The sequence below is a fragment of the Eulemur rufifrons genome, chromosome 8 (assembly GCF_041146395.1).
Source record: "Eulemur rufifrons isolate Redbay chromosome 8, OSU_ERuf_1, whole genome shotgun sequence".
Taxonomy (NCBI): domain Eukaryota; kingdom Metazoa; phylum Chordata; class Mammalia; order Primates; family Lemuridae; genus Eulemur; species Eulemur rufifrons.
The window spans coordinates 59,105,363-59,125,880 of record NC_090990.1 but is presented as its reverse complement, the minus strand read 5'-3'; the positions used below and the strand labels follow the sequence as shown (position 1 = coordinate 59,125,880).

General features: G+C 37.1%; 1 protein-coding gene across 1 annotated transcript in view; it reads right to left on the bottom strand.

Annotated features, from left to right (window-relative positions):
• ST6GALNAC3 (ST6 N-acetylgalactosaminide alpha-2,6-sialyltransferase 3) overlaps positions 1–20,219 on the bottom strand; it is a 196,089-nt gene extending 175,870 nt beyond the window's left edge. Inside the window, exon 1 of the mRNA XM_069478098.1 lies at positions 19,836–20,219. Coding sequence (XP_069334199.1) covers positions 19,836–20,194 — 359 coding nt within the window. The 5' untranslated portion in view covers positions 20,195–20,219. The remainder of the gene's footprint in view (positions 1–19,835) is intronic.
• Between the last annotated feature and the right edge of the window lie 299 nt (positions 20,220–20,518).

Genomic DNA, 20,518 nt, shown 5'->3' with positions numbered 1-20,518 from the left:
AAAACTCTGAGAGAATAAAAAGATCAGTGGTTGTCAGGGGTTAGGAGGCAGACAGGGATGAATGAATAGGCAGAGCAGAGAGGATTTTCAGGGCAGTGAAACTCTTCTGTATGATGCTATAATGGTGGATACATGTCATTATACATTTGTCCAAACTCATAGAATGTACAACACCAAGAATGAACTCTAACACAAACTATGGACTCTGGGAAATTATGATATGTCAAAGTAGATTCATCAATTGTAGCAAATGTACATGGGGGGATGTTGACAACGGGGGAGTCCTGTAGGGGTAGAAGGTATGTGGGATATTTCTATACTTTCCTCTCATCTCTGCTTGAACCTAAAACTTCTCTTAAAAAAATATAGTCTAAAAAAAAAAAAAAATCAAGCCCCCTCCCAAATAACTAACTAAATATAACTTTTTAAAAGGGAGTCAGCTTCTTGTTCTTTTCCTACATCCTATTTCATTTGTAGCTCTTTCCACATAGATGAGAACCCAGCATGCAAGAGATTTCTGGGAAAAACTGATTTGACAGAAAATTACGTGTGTGGCTCTGTGTGTGTGTGTGTGTGTGTTTGTGAGAAGAGAGAGAGAAAGGGAATTTGTGATGGATTTGCCTCTATGAAATGAAGAACTACAAAAAATCAGGTGGACTTGTCTTGATTTTTTTTTTTTTTTTAATCAAAATGAAATTTTTATCCAGCCTCTGAGTTAAAAAAAAATTCATCAAATTTTAATGCTGGAACTCTTCACCCATTTTAGAGCAGAGGAAATAAAGCATTTGAGACAGTGGGAAGCCAGCTGCCTGCTCAAGCTTACCCAGTCAGTTGGTGACAAAGGTGAGGCAGGAATACCCAGTGTTCACCTGCTGTTGTTTCTGGGGTTTGCTTAGTGGCATCAGCTACACATGACCCAGCACCTGCTCTTAGCAGACCTAAGGCAAGTTAAGAGCCTTCTAAAATGGGAGTATGAGACAGCTGTCCTCAGCAGGAGAGGGGGCTGCCAGGGATGGGAGGCTGATCCCTGTGTCACAGGAATCTGTCTGTCCTTTCTCGTAAACTCTGAGCTAAAATGATACTTTCCCAAAAATAAGGTCTTTGAGTGCAGGACAGAGGGGATTTTGCTTGATTCTACCAAGAAGCTTTATGAGTCTCCTTTAAGAAGGAGGCTCAGAAAACATAACCTCTTAGTATAAAATCAGCTCCAGGAAGACAACAGTAGTTTCAAGAAGGCTTTTGAGTACTGTCTCCAAGTGCTTACAAGATTGACATTTTCATCAACAAATTTTTGTTAAGGATCTATTAATAATATACACTGAGCACTCTGCATAGAGAGCTGAAAGACATGTTTGAGGGGCTTTCAACATTGCCAATCCCTTTGGCCAGCTAGAACCATATGTAAAAGATAGGAAATAGCTGAGCCAGCCTGTACCAATGCAAGATACAGGGCAGGAAAAATAAATGCTTGAGGAATTCATGGGGGGCGGGGACAATGGGGCTGTTAGAGATAGTGGCATGAAAGAGTTGACTCTTGAGCTGTGCCTTATAAGATTTATATGAAAAGAGTACTAAAGGAAGAGCATTTCAGCTGAGGAAACAGAGCCATCAAAGTAGCAAGGCTCAGAATGTCTATTGAGGGATAATGAGAAGAGCAATTTGGTTGGGCTAGAGGATATCTGTAGGGACTAGTTGGTGACAAACTTAGAGAAATAGTTGGGCAAAATTCTTAGAGGGACAAGGATGCCAGGTGAAAGGTACTATAGGCAATGAGGAAGCCATCAAAGTTCTGTGGGTAGGTGAATGAAATGCAAAAGTGATTTAGGGAGATTAATCTGGTAGAAATACAAAAGAGAGATTGATGGGCAAAAGATGGGAAGTAGTGAGAACAGATGGGGAAAATTTTAATAGTCTAGGCATGAGATGATGAGAGCCTTGAAATAGAAATAAAATATATAATCAAGGGATATTATGAAGCAAGAGATTGTGGACTTGATAATTCAATTAGAGGTTGGTTTGGAAAGACGAGCCAAGTTTAGATAGATTGAGTTTCATATAGAAAATGCGTAATAGCCAACCTACTTTAAGAGACCAATGTTTAGAAGTGATATCAGAGATGGAGACAACTGTAGCAGTGACGGTTGACATAATGGGAGTAAATGAGTCCTTTTGAGGAGGGAATGTTTCATTTGTGCTGAACATGTAGAAGGAACAGGAGAAATACAAAGACCAGTGTTATCGCTTTTTGGAAGGATAGATGCAATTGACTGATTTTGCTAAGTTCTATCTGGCTTTCCTTGAACAGCTTCTGATTCCTGAGGCCTCCTTATGACCCAAGACTGTTGACATTGGCTAAGGGTCATCCTGCTGTCTGAAAAACACCTCATAGTCTATTTTTCTATAAGTGAAACCCAAGCAGTTAGAAACCCTGGTAACTTGGCCAATGCCTTCCGGAGCTCAAGAGTCTTGAAACTCCATTCTGGAGACTATGCCGATCACATACTGAAGGCCTGTACACTGCTGTCAGGGTGATGCATATGATGACTTTTCTAAAGGAGGGAAAAATAAAAATCTGGATGGTTATCTAAATATAGAATAAAATGTCAGTGGAGGAAAAGTGACACTAGTTTGGAATTGTTCTTTTGATATCATAATATGGATATAAAATAATTCATAATAGTAATATTTACTAACACTGACTAAAGAAATTATAAATTTTTAGTTTAATTCTAATAAAACTATAGACTGTAGATAGTTTTATTTTCACCCTCACTTTACACATGGGAAAAGTGAAGCACAGAGAGTTTACACTTGGCCTGGATCACACAGATATTCATAGACTATGGTATAGCTGTGTGCTACAACCTATGGCAAGGAACCAGCATCTGCTCCATCCATTGTTATAACCCAAATTTAACCTCTAACTTGAGAATTTTGTATAGCAATTCTATTGATAAAAACAAAACACAGCTGAGTCAAGTACATACACACACACACACACACACACACACACACTGATCAGTGGGAGGAGAAGAGCTAAAGTATATTTTAGCTCTCATGACACAGTCCAAGAAAACTTTTTATAAGCTACCCTTAGCAAGAACTCACACTTCCAGCTCATTTAGCAAAAAGGCATTAAGTTATGGTTTTTCATAGGACTGATGGTTACATTTCAAAACTCATATTAGAGATGGACCTTGGCTTCACTAATGTCTGAATATATACAATTTCTAGAAAAATATAGCCCATTTACAAGAAGTGCAGAAATGTTGTTAAACTTAATTAGATCTAATTGTCACACTTTCATTAGCTATTAACATTATGTAAAGATAAACTAATGTATAATGAGTTCTTTCATTGTCACATAATTGTAATTTTAATGATTACATTATGACCATTATAATACAGTGCATATTTTCAATTTTCCCATTAGTGGGCAATTATTTATAAGGTTTTCTATTACAATCTGTCCATAGAGACCAAGTTATTAATGCCTCCATTTCCCTGTAATGATGACCACAGTGTTAAAATCGATACCATGGCCACAGGGAGAACTGCAGAGTAACATGGAAAGAACAACAAAACTACAACCGTGAAGCCAGCTCATTCAGCACACACTTGAGGAAATTTCAAGATGGAGAAAAAATAACATATTAATATTGTTATGAGAAGTTCTGGTTTACAAGGTTTTCTCAAGTATAATTTTCCTCATTTTTTTGTGGCCTTATATCCTCAACTCGGGTACAAGACTGTTTCCACGGTATAAAATATTCAATAGCCTAGCCCTTGAAAAATATCTTAAACAGTTTTCACCATTCAGAGAATTCAATTAAAATCCCACAAAGCCATTTCTCGGAAATTTTTTGAATTGTTCAATTTCAGGGTTGTATGTCAAGAAGTAAAATGCTGATGAACTGTATGATTCATCCCCGAAGACGATGAAGAGTGGGGGGAATTTATTAGAACAAAGGCAAAGGGCCGTGTGACTGGACAGTGATTCTGGCAACGAGAGGGCCGGATGTGGGTCCTGAAACTTATAACAATAATAAAAGTAATAATAACATCTAATAGAGTTTTTGCTTTTAACCACTACCTCTGAGAACTAGCAGACCTTCTCCCTATTCATTGGATGAAGGCTGACACTATTTGGTGGACTGGAGAGATGTCCAGGAGTGCAAACAGATTTAGGAATGTGGCCTGCTAAACACCTAACCTTAGCCGGCTGCATTACTTGGTTCTGAGGCTTCATATGGAGGCAACACAAGCCCTTTAGGGCTTCCTTGTAGCCCTACGAAACCCTGTCTTTCTCCCCTACCCATACTGGGGCTGACCCAGTTACCTTTGAATCCCTGGCATCTTGCACTCTACAAAAGTTTGTGGAAGAAATTAATGAACTAGTTAGATTTAAATGCAAAATTTCAAAGTAGCTTGTATTATCTAACTTGAGGGTCAACTAACCAGATTTTAATGTGGCCTAGTATCCCTCCCTGAGAAAATTTGTTGGCCCAAATTCTCAATAAACATGTATTCATATAGTTTGGTGATATGATTTAAATGTTTTAATTTTTGCTTTCCAGTGGAGGATAATCAAGAATCTTTGCCCATAATAGGTCACTGGTTGTCAGGCATAGGTATGGGTAAGATACACTTGGGGAGCTGATTCAACACAGATCCAGTCCCAGAGATTCTGACTCCACAGAACTGAGAGGCTTGTTTTTAGCAGGACACTCCAGAAGACTCTGAAACAGGCGGTCCACAGAGCATGTTTGAGAACTACTGCAGCTGGTGCTCATTCAATGGTGGAGACCCTTGTGGACCCGTAAACGTATGTGGCACTGATCTAGGATTCAGAAGACCCTGGGAGTGAAGTGTCACAACAAGTGGTGGAACCTCAGGGAAGTCACTAAATTTTCCCTGGTCTCAGGTTTCCTTACCCATGAAATGAGTGTGTTGGGCTCATTTCTGAGTTTCTTTACTGAGATCTCTCGTACCATGAGGTTGGCAATAGAGACTCTTGAGCTATGTATGAAATTCCAAAAAGTCAAACAGTAATCATTTATTTACCCAATACAATATCATATTGAAACATCCACTGTTTTGGATTGAACGATATCACCTCAGTGTGGATCCCTGGTTATCAGAATCTCTGATGGGAGTTACGCAGTCATGCACCGCATAGCTAATGGACCACTTTTATAACAGTGGCCCACAGGATTATAACAGAGCTGAAAAACGCCTATCGCCTAGTGACGTCATAGCCATTGTAGTATCATAGTGTAACACTTTATTCACGTATTTGTGGTGAAGCTGGTGTAAACAAACCTACTGCACTTCCAGTCATATAAAAGTATAACACATATATATAATTATGTACAGTACATACTACTTGATAATGATAATAAACAACTATGTTCCTGGTTTATGTATTTACTATGCTATACTTTTATCATTGTTTTAGAGGGTACTCTTTCCACTTATTAAAAAAAAGTTAACTGTGAAACAGCTGCAGACAGGTGCTTCAGAAGGTATTCCAGAAGGAGGCACTGTCATCAGAGGAGATGACAGCTATACAGCTCCATGAGTGTAATTTCCCCTGAACACCTTCCAGTGGGACAAGAGGTGGAAGTGCAAGACAGTAATATTAATGATCCTGACCCTGTGTAAGCCTAGGCTGATGTTATGTTTATCTCTTAGTTTTTAACAAAAAGTTTAAAAAGTAAAAAAAATTAAATAGAAGAAAGCATATCAAATAAGGATATAAGGAAAGAAAATACTTTTGTACAGCTGTACATGTGTTTGTGTTTTAAGCTAAGTGTTACTACAAAAATCAAAAATTTAAACAATTAGAAAGTTTATACAGTAAAAAGGTTACAGTATGTAAGGTTAATTTATTGAGGAAGAAAACCTTTTAATGAATTTAGTGTAGCTCAAGTGTACAGTGTTTATAACGTCTACCATAGTGTACAGTAATATCCTAGGCTTTCACATTCACTCACCCCTCACTGACTCACCCAGAGCAACTTCCAGTCCGCAAGCTCCATTCATGGTAAGTGCTCTATACAGGTGTACCATTTTTTATCTTTTACACTGTTCTTTTACTACATCCTTTCTATGTTTAGATATACAAATACTTACCATTGAGTTACAATTGCCTATGGTCAGTACAGTGACAGTAACAGTCAGTGCAGTAACATGGGGTATGGGTTTGTAGCTGAGGAGCAACAGGCTATACCATACAGCCTCGGTGTGTTGTAGGCTATACCACCTAGGCTTGTGTTAAGTACACTCTGTGATGTTCCCACCACAACAAAATTGCCTGATGATGCATTTCTCAGAAAGTATCCCCATCATTAAGCAATGCATGACTATATTTGTCTCAGATTTACAAAAATGGAGAAATAAATGAAATACCACTTAACAAATGTAGTTTTGTGTAGATAACGTCTTTCAAAGTATAAAGCTTGCAGTAGTAAAATTGCACAAAGGAATATAGGTGAGGAAGATGTTGGGACACAGGAGAGTAGAGCTTTCTAAGTTCTGGTCTGACCCTGAGAGTTCTGGATTAATGTTGCTTCTTATATTAACAAACTAACAAACCCTAACAGCCTCACATAGTCCACTCGACACCTGGGTAGTGAATGTCGCCTACGTGTCAGATGCTATTCGAAGGGGCAGAGAAACAGTGCTGGGTAAACAAAAAGTCCTGTACTCATGGTGCTTAGTCTAGTAAGGGAAGACAGACAGGAGCAAACACACATATATCAGGCCATAACAAGCGACATCAAGGAAAATAAGAGTTTGGTAAGCATGTTGCGGCGGAGGTGGGGGAGGGGATGGTGTTGTCAAGGAAGGGCTTTCTGAGAAGGTGACATTTGAATCAAGACTTAAAGAAAATGAGGGAGAAAGTCATGTAGACATCTGGAGGGACTCCAGAAATACTGAGTTACAGAATATATGCTTTTCAAAATAGGAAGATGATTCATCTTCTATATTATCATAAACTTTACTTAAGCTAACATATTTATGAGCTCATGTTCTGGGCAGACTCCAGGATTATAGAATAAGCACAGGGTCTTGATTTCTTATCAGGCGTATGGGGAACACAGGTGAAATCTCTAGCCCATCGATTGACAATGAGGTAAATCCTGGATTTTGGCACAATACTTACTTTTGCTGCCTCAAGAACACATCTTGGTTCGCTGCACATCCTTGTGGTCAACATATTTTTAGTTCACTTTGGGATTTGGTCTGTCTTGGCAGGGTTTCTCAGCTGCTTTCATTTCCTATCTACTGACATCCTGATGAGCATGATTTATAAATATTAAAAATAAGGAGGTGAGACCAGATGCAAAGCATCTGCCAACATATGTCAGAACCTCTGATGAGTTCCCAGTAAAACTAGAGAATGTGTTTCAAATACCGGTGAATTCTCTACCTCTAGGACAACGTCTGACACTTAGTTAGCACCCAGGGACTATGTGCTCAAAAAATGTTTGCAAAAGACTTGAATAAAGCCACACTTCTGTGCTGTCTGTCTCAAACCAAAATAAAAGCTCTGCCTAAATAGAAGAGTTTGGTGTGAGTGTACGTGGGTGAAGGTGTATGGGTATATGTTAGTAAACAGGATGTTTTCTGTCTTTTATGAGAAAGCATGGCAACTGCTAGCTGAGCTCCTAATAGGGAAAGCTGCTACTTTTACATCCTTGAAAGCCCCTATTTGCATAGACCCTATACAGAAGGCAAATGTTGGAAATGAAAACAGTATCTGATCACCAAATCTCACTTGTGCTAGAAAGTTCCTCCTGTGGTTTGTGATTTTTGAAATGTGGATATGCTGACAACAAAATTAACTTCTCCAAAGAACTGAGAACTCTCATCATCCCTCTCACTATAATTTACATGACTTGACAAAATTAGACTGTTATTTTCATCGGGGTGATCTGCAAAATCATAAAATGATGTGTATTTTGGGAATGCCTAATTAACTCTCCTCAGTCCCACCGAGGGTTCAGCTATGAATATAAGCATTGCAAATATCATGGAGGTGTTAACATCTAGCTTTAGTAATCACAAAGAGACACTCAAAGGACTTGAAAGAAAAATCTCTTTAGAAATCAGGCAATGATGAGAATTCAAATCAAATGGTGAGCCTATGGGTACAATCAGGTACAAAAAGAGTTACCAAAACTTGCCTCGCATCGAATAGCAACAAATACTTTTATCATTGAAGCCAATATTAACAATCAAAACAGCAGAATTACAGACACAGACACACAAAGTCCATCTCCAGACACAGTTTTTATCACAAAGATTAACTAATATTGATCTGATTAAGCTGTTTGTCACAAAAGTTTGCTTTAACATATAATCAGCATCTGAAGTGAGAGCGACATTTCCCAAACAATTGCCAGCACCTTGTGTCATACTTGTAAATAATGGGCTACTCCTATTGAGCACCATCTGCTTAATAGAGAAAAATGTTCATCTTAATTAGGAAGTTCTTCTTATTATTTAATATTTATGGAACACCCACAATGTGCTTGGCAGCAAAAACACTAGAAACATGCTCTCTGCCCACCAAGAATCCACCTGCTAAGGAAATATGATGAACCAGTTATACAGTTATTTCTGTTTTAAATACATTTTATGTATCTCTTTCCAGATAACAGGATTGCAAATGGCTCACTTTTGGAAGGGTCTTCTCTCTTAATTAAGGTGGGATGGGGAGCTATCATATGAGTAATGAGTGAAGTAAAGATAAAGAGAAGATAAAGGGCAAATTAATTATAATCGCCATGAAGCAAAAGTGAAATCTGTTCCATGGATGGAAGAAAATCTAATGCACTTCTAAATAAAACCAACTATATTTGTTATGGACTCACAGATTAGGACTGCAGAACATATCAGAAATATAGACCATGTGGTGGAAAAGTCACCTTGAAATAGCAACCGTTCTTTGTTTTGTATTTACCTTCAGAGCTTCTGTGCCTCCACAGTGACGCAGCTGATATACTGTGGGACACTACATCTTGGTTAATAAGGATTTAATGGTCAAAGATCTACTGCCAACCAGAAAAATTAAGACAGATTGACAATCCTTCCCAGAAACCCCCAACTATATCCCCTTCTCTCCTAACCTCCAATCAACAAAAGATCAAGAAAATTTCACAAGTTCAATATAAAAACGGTGTAGAGAAGCAATCTAGGAGAAAACAATCTATTCACATCACAAGACTGATGTTACATACACGCCTATAATAGTGCCTTATGAAAATTATCTAGTGATAACATTAATTCTCCTTTTAGTGAAGACTATAAATAAAAACAAAGTATGTTTTTGCTCCAATTATTGAATATTTCAGATATGACTTTTTTTCCCCAGGTCCTGAATTTTAATCAGTTCTCTGCTTCACATGGTTTTTATGTTTCTGGAATAGGGTGCCCACCCACTTTGCCAGTATCTCATTAAGCATTTCAGTCTTGTTTGTTTTTGTTTTTAACACTTTTCATTAAATAATGTGCTTTCCTCATTCTACCTTCTTTGTAAGGGAAACATACAATAAAAGAAAAAGAAGGCTTGAAGTTGGTCATAATATTGCTTTTCTTTGTCTGCAAGTTTCACTGTTTCTCATAGATCAGGAATGCCAACTCCAGAACTAGAAGCTGCAAGGAAATGACCACAGTTATCTGTTTATGACATAATGAATCAGAGAATGGAATATTATTTAGTACCTTACTTTCTAGATAATCACCTCACCTAGATAATTCAGGCAAAAGAGAAATTGCGTATTAGTGGAGGCAATGCTGTGATGATGGCAGCTGTCAAACAGTGCTAATCTGAACCACATGACAGAAGGAAAATGACTAGCTCATCCATTGTGAGGGTAATAAATACCTAATGAGCAAAATTGTAACGCAAATAGTAGGTTGAACATACACCCAAATGTTGATTCTTGACTGGAAAGTCAGAGAACAGAATGATTTGTCTCTCTGTCTAGAATGATAAAGTATCACTTTTTGATAAGCTAATGAGCAGCACCATCTGCCATAATTACAGAGAAGTGAGATCTTAAGAAAGTAAAGAATAAAATGCCAGAGCTGCAGTAGGATTTTCACAGGAGGTTAGAAAATTCCTCACCATTAAATGTATCATAACAAAAATATAATTTGAGATATTCCTACAATACACCAATAGTATAAAGATTATAGGACCAAATGTTTTCAAAATAATTGAATATGACTCCTGACATCTCAAAATCTTTTTCTACCACATTAGTTTTCAAAAGGTGGTCCCAGGACCAGCAGCAACAATGTTACCTGGAGATTTGTTAGAAATGCAAACTCTTGGGCTTCACCCAAAAAGTACCAGCTCAGACACTCTAGGGCTCAGCCTGGCAAATCTGTGTTTTAGCCACACTCCGGGTTAAATCCGATGAAGGCTCACGTGTAAGAACCACTGTTCTACCAATCCAAGTAACAATGAGAGATTTCTGCTGTTTCTACTGGACACCAAAGAAATCAGGTAATTTGGTCAATTCTGTGTAAACACAAGTGGTCTATGTGCTAAAGGATCAAAATCAGTCAGACGAGTTCCTTGAGTGAAATGATATCTGTCTGACATGAGAGCTCCCATCCTAGTACCCTTTCACAGAACAACAGGAGAACAAACATGAAACATGTAACTTAATTGTACTGTTTCTGAATGCATTTTTTTTCTTTTTAAGCTATTTTGGTTGACCTAAGAAGTTTTTTCCAGTTTGCCTGAATCCTTTATTTAGTTAAGTTGTTTCTCCATCTCTAGGTTATTTATTCAGCAAATAGGGAGTATCTATTACATACCATGCACTATTCCAGGCGTTTGAGCTACATCAGTGAACAAAACAGACGGTGATCCCTGCCCTCAAGGAACTTATATCCTACTGGGAGAGACACAGAGAAAACAGTAAGCAATAAAATAAATAACTTTGCTAGGGAGAATGTTAGAAGGTAAACAATCCTCTGCGGGATAAAAGGAAAAGTGGAATAAGATAAGGAAAATTGGGAATGTGAGATGGGGATTTCAGTTTTAAGTATTTTCATGGTAGAATCATGGAAGTTGTAAATATTTGTGCTTTTATTCTAAGGAAAATGGGAAACTATTGCAGGGTTTTGAGCAGAAGAGTGGCACGATCTGAATTATGTTAAAAATGCTTTCATTAATTTCCCTCTAAGTCTGTGTATGAATTCATCAACCATTTATACAGTGTGTTGGAAGACACCACTGCAAATTGTTCCTTTTCTTTATGTTCATCATACAGTTATTTAAAAAGTAAGGCAATTCACTTTCTTTGTTATCAAAGAAGAAAATGTTTTTTGGAAGATAATTAAAAGATAAAGTTCGGCAGTGAAGCTCAGGTTGTTTTACTAGACTTTTCAGTTCCTCTACTTTGGTATTTCATTTTCTGCCTTCTGTGGTGGTGGCTGTATTTGCCTCCTAAGGCCCAAGAGTATAATATTTGGTTTGGGTATCAGGATTTGTTTTCTCACCAGGAAACTGACAGCTCACAGAATTGTGAGTGAAGTTTTGGAACCTACTTCACAACCGAAGTGAAACTAAAATGGAAACCTGTATTTGAGGAATGACTCTGTCAGTAACTTATTAAAAACCCGGTACCCAATCACAAAAAACCCTAGAGAAGGTAATAGATTTGCCAACCTCTGGGTAAGACAGAGCAAGGGGTGGTCTCTCTGAATAGAACTGTGGAAACTTTTCTATCAAAATCCAATCCTAGAACTTGCCTTTTTATCATTACCGTGACCCTTATAGACTGAATAAAGGTGTTTTGAAATTCACTTGTATTGCAACAAATGGCAAAGAGACTTTTAAACTTAAAGAAACTATCAAGTATTATTTCTTTTATTCATTCGTTTATCCATTCACCCATCAAATGTTTACTGAATACCTATTAGAGACAAGTATTGTATCAGGGTGTTTGGTATTCCCTCAAATAGTTAATGGACCTTCTGGAGAGATTAGACGTAAATAGTAATACATGGTAGAAAGTGAAGATTTCTATAAAAAAGAAGTCTATAACACTATGGATTTTCAGAGGAAATAAGAGTTCCACTTAGGGATATTACAAAAGGCTTCATGAAAGAGGTAACATCTGATTTGGTCGCATTGGGCTGCATTTATGTGCACGGTGATAAAAAGAAGTGCAATTTAGGCAGAGGGAAATATCTCTGCAAAAAAACAGAGAGGCAGAACTAAATTAGTATTCACCTATGTGAGAGGTAAAAAAGGCTTAAACTAGAACAGTGGTAGTGGTAATAGAAGAAAGAAAATGAGTTATTGCTGAGGTCGATTCAAGGAAACTTGAAACATCTATGGGCCCTTAAGTTGTAAAAAGTAAAATGAAAACAACACATTTGTTTGGTACTGTATTTTGTGACAAACCACCACTATGCTAAAGTCTGAGATTAAAATGGAGATGTACATACTCCCTATCCTTAGGAAATTTATTGTTTGTGAAAGAAATGGACAAATAAACACAATAAATTCAGATAAATAACTCCCTTGTTGAATTCTTAAGGACTTCTGAGTCCCGTTATTAATTGACTACGGAATAGGGCAGGGTCACAAAATTGGGTTCCAAGTACAAGCAGATTACCAAATTATTTGGGAAACAGCTATTCTTGACTTATTATTTACCTGGTACAAGAAACAATGAAACACCATCTTGTAGCTTTGTTAATAGCACTATTCAAAGTGCCATTTGAAGACTAACAGGATTGTCTTGGCCTGGAAACTTGTTAGAAATGCAAATTCTCAGGCCCTGCCCCCAATTACCCCAGTCAGCCAGAGACTTGCATATTAAAGTTTGAAAAGTACCCTGTTGATCTAGAGGGCTTACTCTTTATTAAGGAAAAAGTCAGTAATACATATCTAATAAGAATTCTATTTGCAGAGAAGCAGAAATTCAATTCAGCAAACATCTGTAGAGTTCCTATAACATTCCAGACACCATGCAGGTTATTTTGAAATAGTTGTCCAAGCAATTAAAAATCTATTAGTACAGATGAAAGTAGCATAGGATGAAAATTCTCAAAACAACAAACTCTGTCTTAAAAAGAGTCAAGGCATCTAAGAATAGAGAAAAGAAAAAGAAAGAGATTGCTCTTGGCTCATATATTTTAAAGACAAATACGTAACTATTCTTAATTTTCTTGATTTTGAACTAAACTTGAAGAAAGAGAGATGATCCAAAAAAAAAAGGGAAGGAGAAATTCAAATTATAAGAGGGCAGTAAGTCAACTTAACGGATAAGTCCCATGACAGTAAATAAGAAAAAAAAATCTTTAAATCCTGTATAAAATTTAAAAGCCTGGATATATTTTAATGAAGTTTATAATTTAAAGCTTATTTATCTTTGAGTCTCACAGCCTTTGTGGTGCTGAGAGGCCTTTACATTGAGGGGACTGTTCTGCACCAGTGTCTATTGGGACTTTCTATACAGCACAATCTGGCTGTGCCTCTGGCCATTCTGTTCAGTCACATCCTCTGGCCCAGGAGAACCTCAGTTCCCGAAGTAGACTGCTTGCCAGTCCTGATTTCCCCAGTCACCAATGGTCTGTCCAGTCTTCCTTTTAAAAATACGTTGCTCTTGTTTTAATCCTAAACTGAATTGTCTTGCCAAATACATCACACTGTATGTGTGTATGTGTGCATGGGCACACGTGTGTGTTTTTCAACTCATGAGAGGTTGGTACTGATATCTTGATAAATTACAAATGTCCCTCTAGCTCCCCATTATTAAAATAGATCTTTCCCTCTCATTTTATTGAATTTTTAATTTCCAGCACATGTGTACTACAGAGGAGGCCCAAGGTAGGTCACTAAATGCCATCATAAATAATAGGAAAAAGGAAGTCCCCTGTTTCTCAATGCTTGTTAGCCTGAAAACACAGCTCTGGATGGCCTTATTATGCTTTTTGACTCAGGAGTCCTATGGGTCTGCCCACAACTGAGGTGTGAATTCATTGTTCCTGCCAAATACATCAGCTAGGGTGGGAATATTAATTCATTTTAACAGGAGTGTGTCAACGTTGCTGCTGAAAAAGTGCTGAGATGCTATATTTGCAAAGAGCATCTTCAAAAAGAAAATACTGCTTTTTAGTACTGTGTCCTGTCTTTCAAATCTAAGACTTTCCTACTTTGCCTATTTTCTCTTGGTCCAAGTTTTCCTGGGGTTAGGAGCTATATATTCTGAGTTATGAATAATCAGACATCTTTGTATTTGGAATTGAGATATAGTAATAGTACTTTTTTAGATGAACTAGGCACGTTTCTGTGCCTTGTAGCTGACTCTTAAGCATGTTAGTTTTGTTTTGTTTTATTTTTGTTCTTTTGTCCCTGCTTCCTCATTGTACTGTATTTGCTGAGGCAGCTTGATTTGTATACTGACAGAGGGGACTTGAAGAGGGTTCCCGAATTCTCAGGGACAAAGGCTCGAAATCCCTTCCCACTCTAGATACTACTAAAGGTTTGCAAACCTAAGGGATCATAGCCAATTTAATCTCCATTGTTGGTCATGCAACGGCACAAGAAACTTTCAAAATGGCCAAGCTGAAATAGTAAAACCTGAGGTGCCCTTAAAACCCTTGCCAGCTTATAAAACTGTCACCACAAAAGACAGTGAGGAATGACAGATCACTGATTTCTTTTTCTCTCTTTAAGATTGAGTGGGGGTGGATGGAGCAGGCTGGCAGAGCTTAGCCAGGTAGAGATCTTGATACTGTATTTACAAATCAGTGTCCTCTTTTGTGTTTTCTGAAAGTGACTTTTGTGCATCCTGTTTCCTAAATGATCCTTAAAAGTGACTCTCTTTCTTCTCATCGTCTTTACCTGAGGCAGGAACATCTTGAAACATCCATTCTATCTGCTGCTAGCTTTCATTAACTTCATCCTTCCCTGAAGGCGGAGCCACATTGGTGCCAGCTAATTAAGACCTATTTAGGGCAGCTCAGAGTCCTTTATCAGCCCAGAAATAGCTTTGTTCTTTTAATGGGGACTATAGCTTTCTCAATTATTACTTAATTAAATAATGTGCCTATATTTGCCAGCGTATTTCTAAAGTGAAATGCAAGCTTCAGTTGCCCACCTGCCCATAGGAAAATAGAGTATCTCATATTGTCTTTCTATTGCTTCTCCAGAAAAGTTAATATTCCCTTTGCATCTGTAAGTGCCAGGCGCACGGTCACATTCTTCAATGTTGAGTGTGGCGCCATGTGCCACTGTCAGCTCTGCAGCATCTCCAGGGTGTTTCAGTCTTAAGATGCATTAATGCAAACGTGTGAATGTCAGCAGGCTAATATTATTTATGCATACCAATCAGTCCAAGCAGAAAAAAAAAAGCTATTTTGGTCCAGATTGCTTTGAATATAAGATCTTTAGTTCCAAAGGTTTATGGAAGAAATGAAAGTTATGTAGAATTCACAATTTTTGCTTTCCAGAAATATATTTGGTAAGTGAAAATATAAAGGTGGCCACTACCCGACTGACCTAGAATTCTAAAGAAAACTGGGCCCCAGAAAATGAAGACAGAAAGGTCAAGAAGCCTTCTTTTTCTGTTCTCTTAGTCTTTACCATGAGGTCATCCTCTAATTGACAAGCCAAATAATTATAGAAGTAACTGATAAGAAAGCAAATTAAATTTCATTTGGTTTGAAAAGGCAGTGCAATATGCTTGTGAGTCGGTCTAAACTTATTCTAAGACACTTAACAGTGTACATATTTCTTCTACTACTTCATGTTTCCTCAATGAGGAATGCCTTAAGACAAAAAACACAATCCCTGGAAAAATGAAAAGACACCTGCCTTACATGGGAGGGCTATATTTTTTAAAAAAAGAATTTTGACAATTTGAAGAAGCAAGCTGAGAAGTAAATTTTTCTTTGAGGAACTCCATGTAATCATTTTCCTATCATGAATTGCTTTAACTACTAGTGACATATTTTTTTTAATTCCATAAATTATCCACAATTTCGGTGACATGATCTCTCCGTTAAAACGTGATGATGAAACTGAGTACTTGAAAAAAAGTTCCAGTAAGTACAGACAAACCAAGCAAAATAGCTTTACAACAAAAGTAAAATTAAATGGCCACCACTTCTTCTCTTGTCCCTCATGCTTGCAATGATATCCATCACTTAACTTAGTCATATTTACTTAGGAGAAAAAGATTAAAAACTTTTTTGGAAGTATCCGACTGACACACACTTTGTAAGCATAGAGCCACATGAATACTTGCCATTAAAATGACTTCTTTCATGCAAAATAATCTTAAAATGTTTACAGTAATTATATTGCTCATTGTGCTGTTATTCTTATAAGATTGCTGTGTGTGTGTTGTGGGATAAAACAGATGAATAATTACACTGGTGTCTCTGGAACCTGTGATTGTCAGTATAGTAGAAAGAAGAAACAGATGTAAGATAGATGTTGTAAAAAAAAACCTGGTGGCCTTGGATCTGAATTGAAAGTTTCAGTTTGAACTCATAATATTAACTACTAAAAGGAACTGAAGTTCTCTGGACAAATGCCTGAGTCCAGGCCTGCATCAGGATATGTACAAAAAACCCTGAAACATCTTGTCATATCAGGAAGCAAAGAATCTATGCCACTAAGGGCACAGCAAAAGGACTCAAAGGCAATTTGAAGAGATTCCCACAGGCCAAAATAGGACAATATGAGCATAAAGATATAATTTTAATAAATTAAAATACTTCAAATATGTTTAAATCTATAAGTTAACATGTAAACATTAATAACAATAAACTTCCTGGTCACTTTTGGTGGCTGCAAGGGAACGATGCACTAAAGCTAGTAAACAAAGAGAAGGGATCAGTAATGTCTTCTATCTCATGGTAACCAAACGGCTACTGAAGGTACGTTTCTATGTATAAAGCATATCAGCTAATCAATAAAAAAGATATGATGAAATGTAACCATTTTGCAACCCTAATAAATTATTGGATCTAGACAATAATCACTAATGTCTTCTGACAGAAAAAGAAAGAAAACTAGAGAGTATTTCTACTGATAGAAATACTACCTAACCGTCTTGGCAAAAAAATTGGACCTGAATCCAATCAAGCCTCAATAGCAATGTAGAAGAAATACCATGGGGGTGCAGTTAGCAAATCTAGATTGTGGAAAACTGTAAGAAAATGCCTAGGTTTCTTCAACAACATGGGGAGAGAGAGAGAGAGAGAGACAGAAACAGCCATACAGGTTTAGAGAAATACAGGAAACATATCATTCAGTTGAAATGAATGGACCTTACGCTAATCCTGATTCAAACTAACTGCTTAAAAATATATTAATGAGACAATCAGAAAAATTTGCAAACTGAATAAACATGCAATGATATTAAGAGTGTGTTGTTGATTTTTGTGTAAGACAATGGCATTGTATTTTATTTTTAAGATTTTTATCTTTTAGAGGTAAACACTGAAATATGTATGAATGAAATGATATGATGTCTGAGATTTACTTCAAAAAATCCTTGGGGGGAGAGAAACTGTGTAGGGGCATAGAAGAAACAAGATTGGGCATGAGTTAATATTTATTCAAGCTGAATGGTGGCTATACAGAAGTTTATTACACCAGTAATCTCTCTACTTTATAAGTTTGACATTTCCCTTCATGAAAAGTTAAAAAATATATACTTGTTTGAAATTTGGCAATGAATGTCAGATCACCATGGGAAATTCTTACACAATAAGAGTCTTTAGCGCAGCTAAAGTCAGGATATAGATTTAAATTATAATGGACACAGTAGCCTTTGAGGTCACTTTGGCCAACCTTTTGTTATCCAAACAGGTTCTACTTAAATCATCCATTCTGCCTATTTCTAAAACACTAACATAGCTATTTTTCATTTCTGATTGTAGTACTCAGTGAAGCAACCAGAAAGAAATACACTCAGAAAAAAAAGTGCATCACAAAATCATTTTGGCTTTTTTAACTTTAATTTTATTAACTCTACCAGTTGAGCAATACCTGCATATTAATTTTACCAAATGAGCAAAGTTACCAAGTAATTTTCCCACTATACAAACAGCTTTCTTCATCACAGCCAGGAGAAAAATGATCTCCCAGGGCTATCCCCTCCTTGTTCTTATTGTACAATCTACACATCTGTGAAGCTGTTGTCTCCCTAAAAGCTCACAGCAAAAGCCAACATGACATAAACACATAAAACATGAACCAACAGCATGCTGAGCTCTTCTCTGATACCCCCAAATTATTCTAGGGCTTACAGTTATGACTGGGGGATATCCTGAGGGTTAGCTCTAATGAAAATCTGATACATCTAGTTAATTGCATTGCTCAGGGCTAGTGAGAGACCAAAAATTCCCCAACCCCCTTGAGAATGGTCATATTTATATAGAATGGTAATACATGGGAGCGTATTTCTTTGAAGCACCATACTGACTCCTTTTATCTGAACCACTTGCCTCTTTGGACAGTTTATGCTACACTGATTAAAATCTAACCTTTGGGATTCTTCTTGCTAACTCTAACCAGTAGAAAGGCACTAGTATTATGGCTATTTCCATCTTACATTTCATATGAAGCTGTGCATTCTTGGTACTCAGAAGTAGAAAATGCTAAATTCAAATAAACTCGCATTATCAATGGGAGAGTTAGCCCACCTAGGATATTTAAGTAATTGTCAGCATTCAAATCATATCTAGAGATGTCAGAAATGCCTCCTCTTCGCCATACACACCTACCTCAATATAGTTAAAAGTTTCAATTTGATAATATTGCATAATGAAAGATATACATTTTGAGGAAATCAGAATGCTAATATTAGAACTATAGCAGATGCTCAATTTATCCATGGCATTCCACAAATAAGCAACATTCACAAATAATTTAAAACTTTAGCCATTGGTTTCAATATCTTCCTTAATTCTTTATTAGAGCTAGATACATGAACCAAGAGCAACTGATTTGTAATGCCATCATCTTTCTGAGGAGGGGAACAAATGGCAGGCAATTACAGTTAAATGGGAGATGGGGAGTTGGAGAGGGAGCAAAGAGTGGAAATAGGAGAAGGAAGGTGAAGGAAAAGAATGAGCCAAGCAGGACTCAAGAAAAGGAAGTGGGAAGGATGGTCTACAGAACGCTGCAGATGAAGGAGATGTGATAACAAAATGCAAATTGGTTTTTGGATAATTGAGTGAATGATATTTATACCTCATTTCTCTTCAAGAATCTAACTGCTAATGATTTTAAGTGATGTATAATTTCAATATGGTCTTCTGCTTAACAAGTTAAATACCAAGTTATGATGTTCAAGATCACAGTGTCTATTTGCATGCAAGAAGCTATGTAATCTTATCACAGAATCAATAGCCTGTTCTGTTTGTGGTCTCAGGTAAAAGTTTGCCAGAATTTCCAGAGGAGTTTAGATCCCTGCATAATCTTAAAGATCCTTAACATTTCTCTGTTTTGAAACAGCAATGTGTAGACTTCCTCTTTCAGCTGAAATCCAACTTACTCAACAGCAAATGGAGATAAACAAGAAAAGATCTAAAGATATCTTGGCGAAGTATCCAGTGTTTTTTGAAGGCTCAAGCCAATCAAAGTGGAGGTAATGGAAGGTAGTATAGGCAGAAAAAAATGGGACCTCACCGCTGGCTCGTCAAGGTTTCAAAACAGCCAAAAACACATAACAGTTTAAAACATAACTCTGTTCATTTGATAGCTGGAAAGAGGACTCAGCAAAGATTTAGCATGAAAGATAATAAAAGACAACGAGGCTGCTTCAGAGAGGACTCACCTGTCTTTCCCAGTTTCCTTCTTAAAAACTCCATCACAATAACTCATGCGCTTCTCTGTGGTCACATAAATTTGGGCATTTGGATAGACGTCAACAGTCTTTTTCAACATGTTGTAAACGATGCCATTGCCATCTTTCCTCATGTTGCGGAAAGGGCCCCAAATAACATAAATAGTAGTGTTTGCTTCCTTGAAAAAATAATCAGGGTTTTTTAATAAAAGAGGAACACTGGTATGGGACACAACTCGAATCATTGTCATGCGGCCAACATCTTCTTCATAACCTTTGGTGGGGGCATTGTTCATTCTCCAAATGCAGGAGGATCGATCTATCTCGTTTCCCACCTTCTGGCCAACCATCTGACCTGAGTTTGACACTATGGCACAAAGCTCACAGTCTAGTTGCAAAGGCTGAAAAACAGAAAGAGAAAGAAAGCAGGGGGAGAAATATGTAAATTAGTAAATTCCACCTACAAGTTCCTCTGGGAAAACAAAAAGTTTAGACATTGTGTAATTGCTGAATATGGAAATACCTCTGAAGTACATATATATACACTTATATACGTACAAATATACATATATATAAATATATATCAATCCTACAGCCTCTGCTATAGATTATCAAGTTAGGGGCATGCTTCCATTAAAAAAGTAAATATATACTGTTAAAACATAATTTTACTT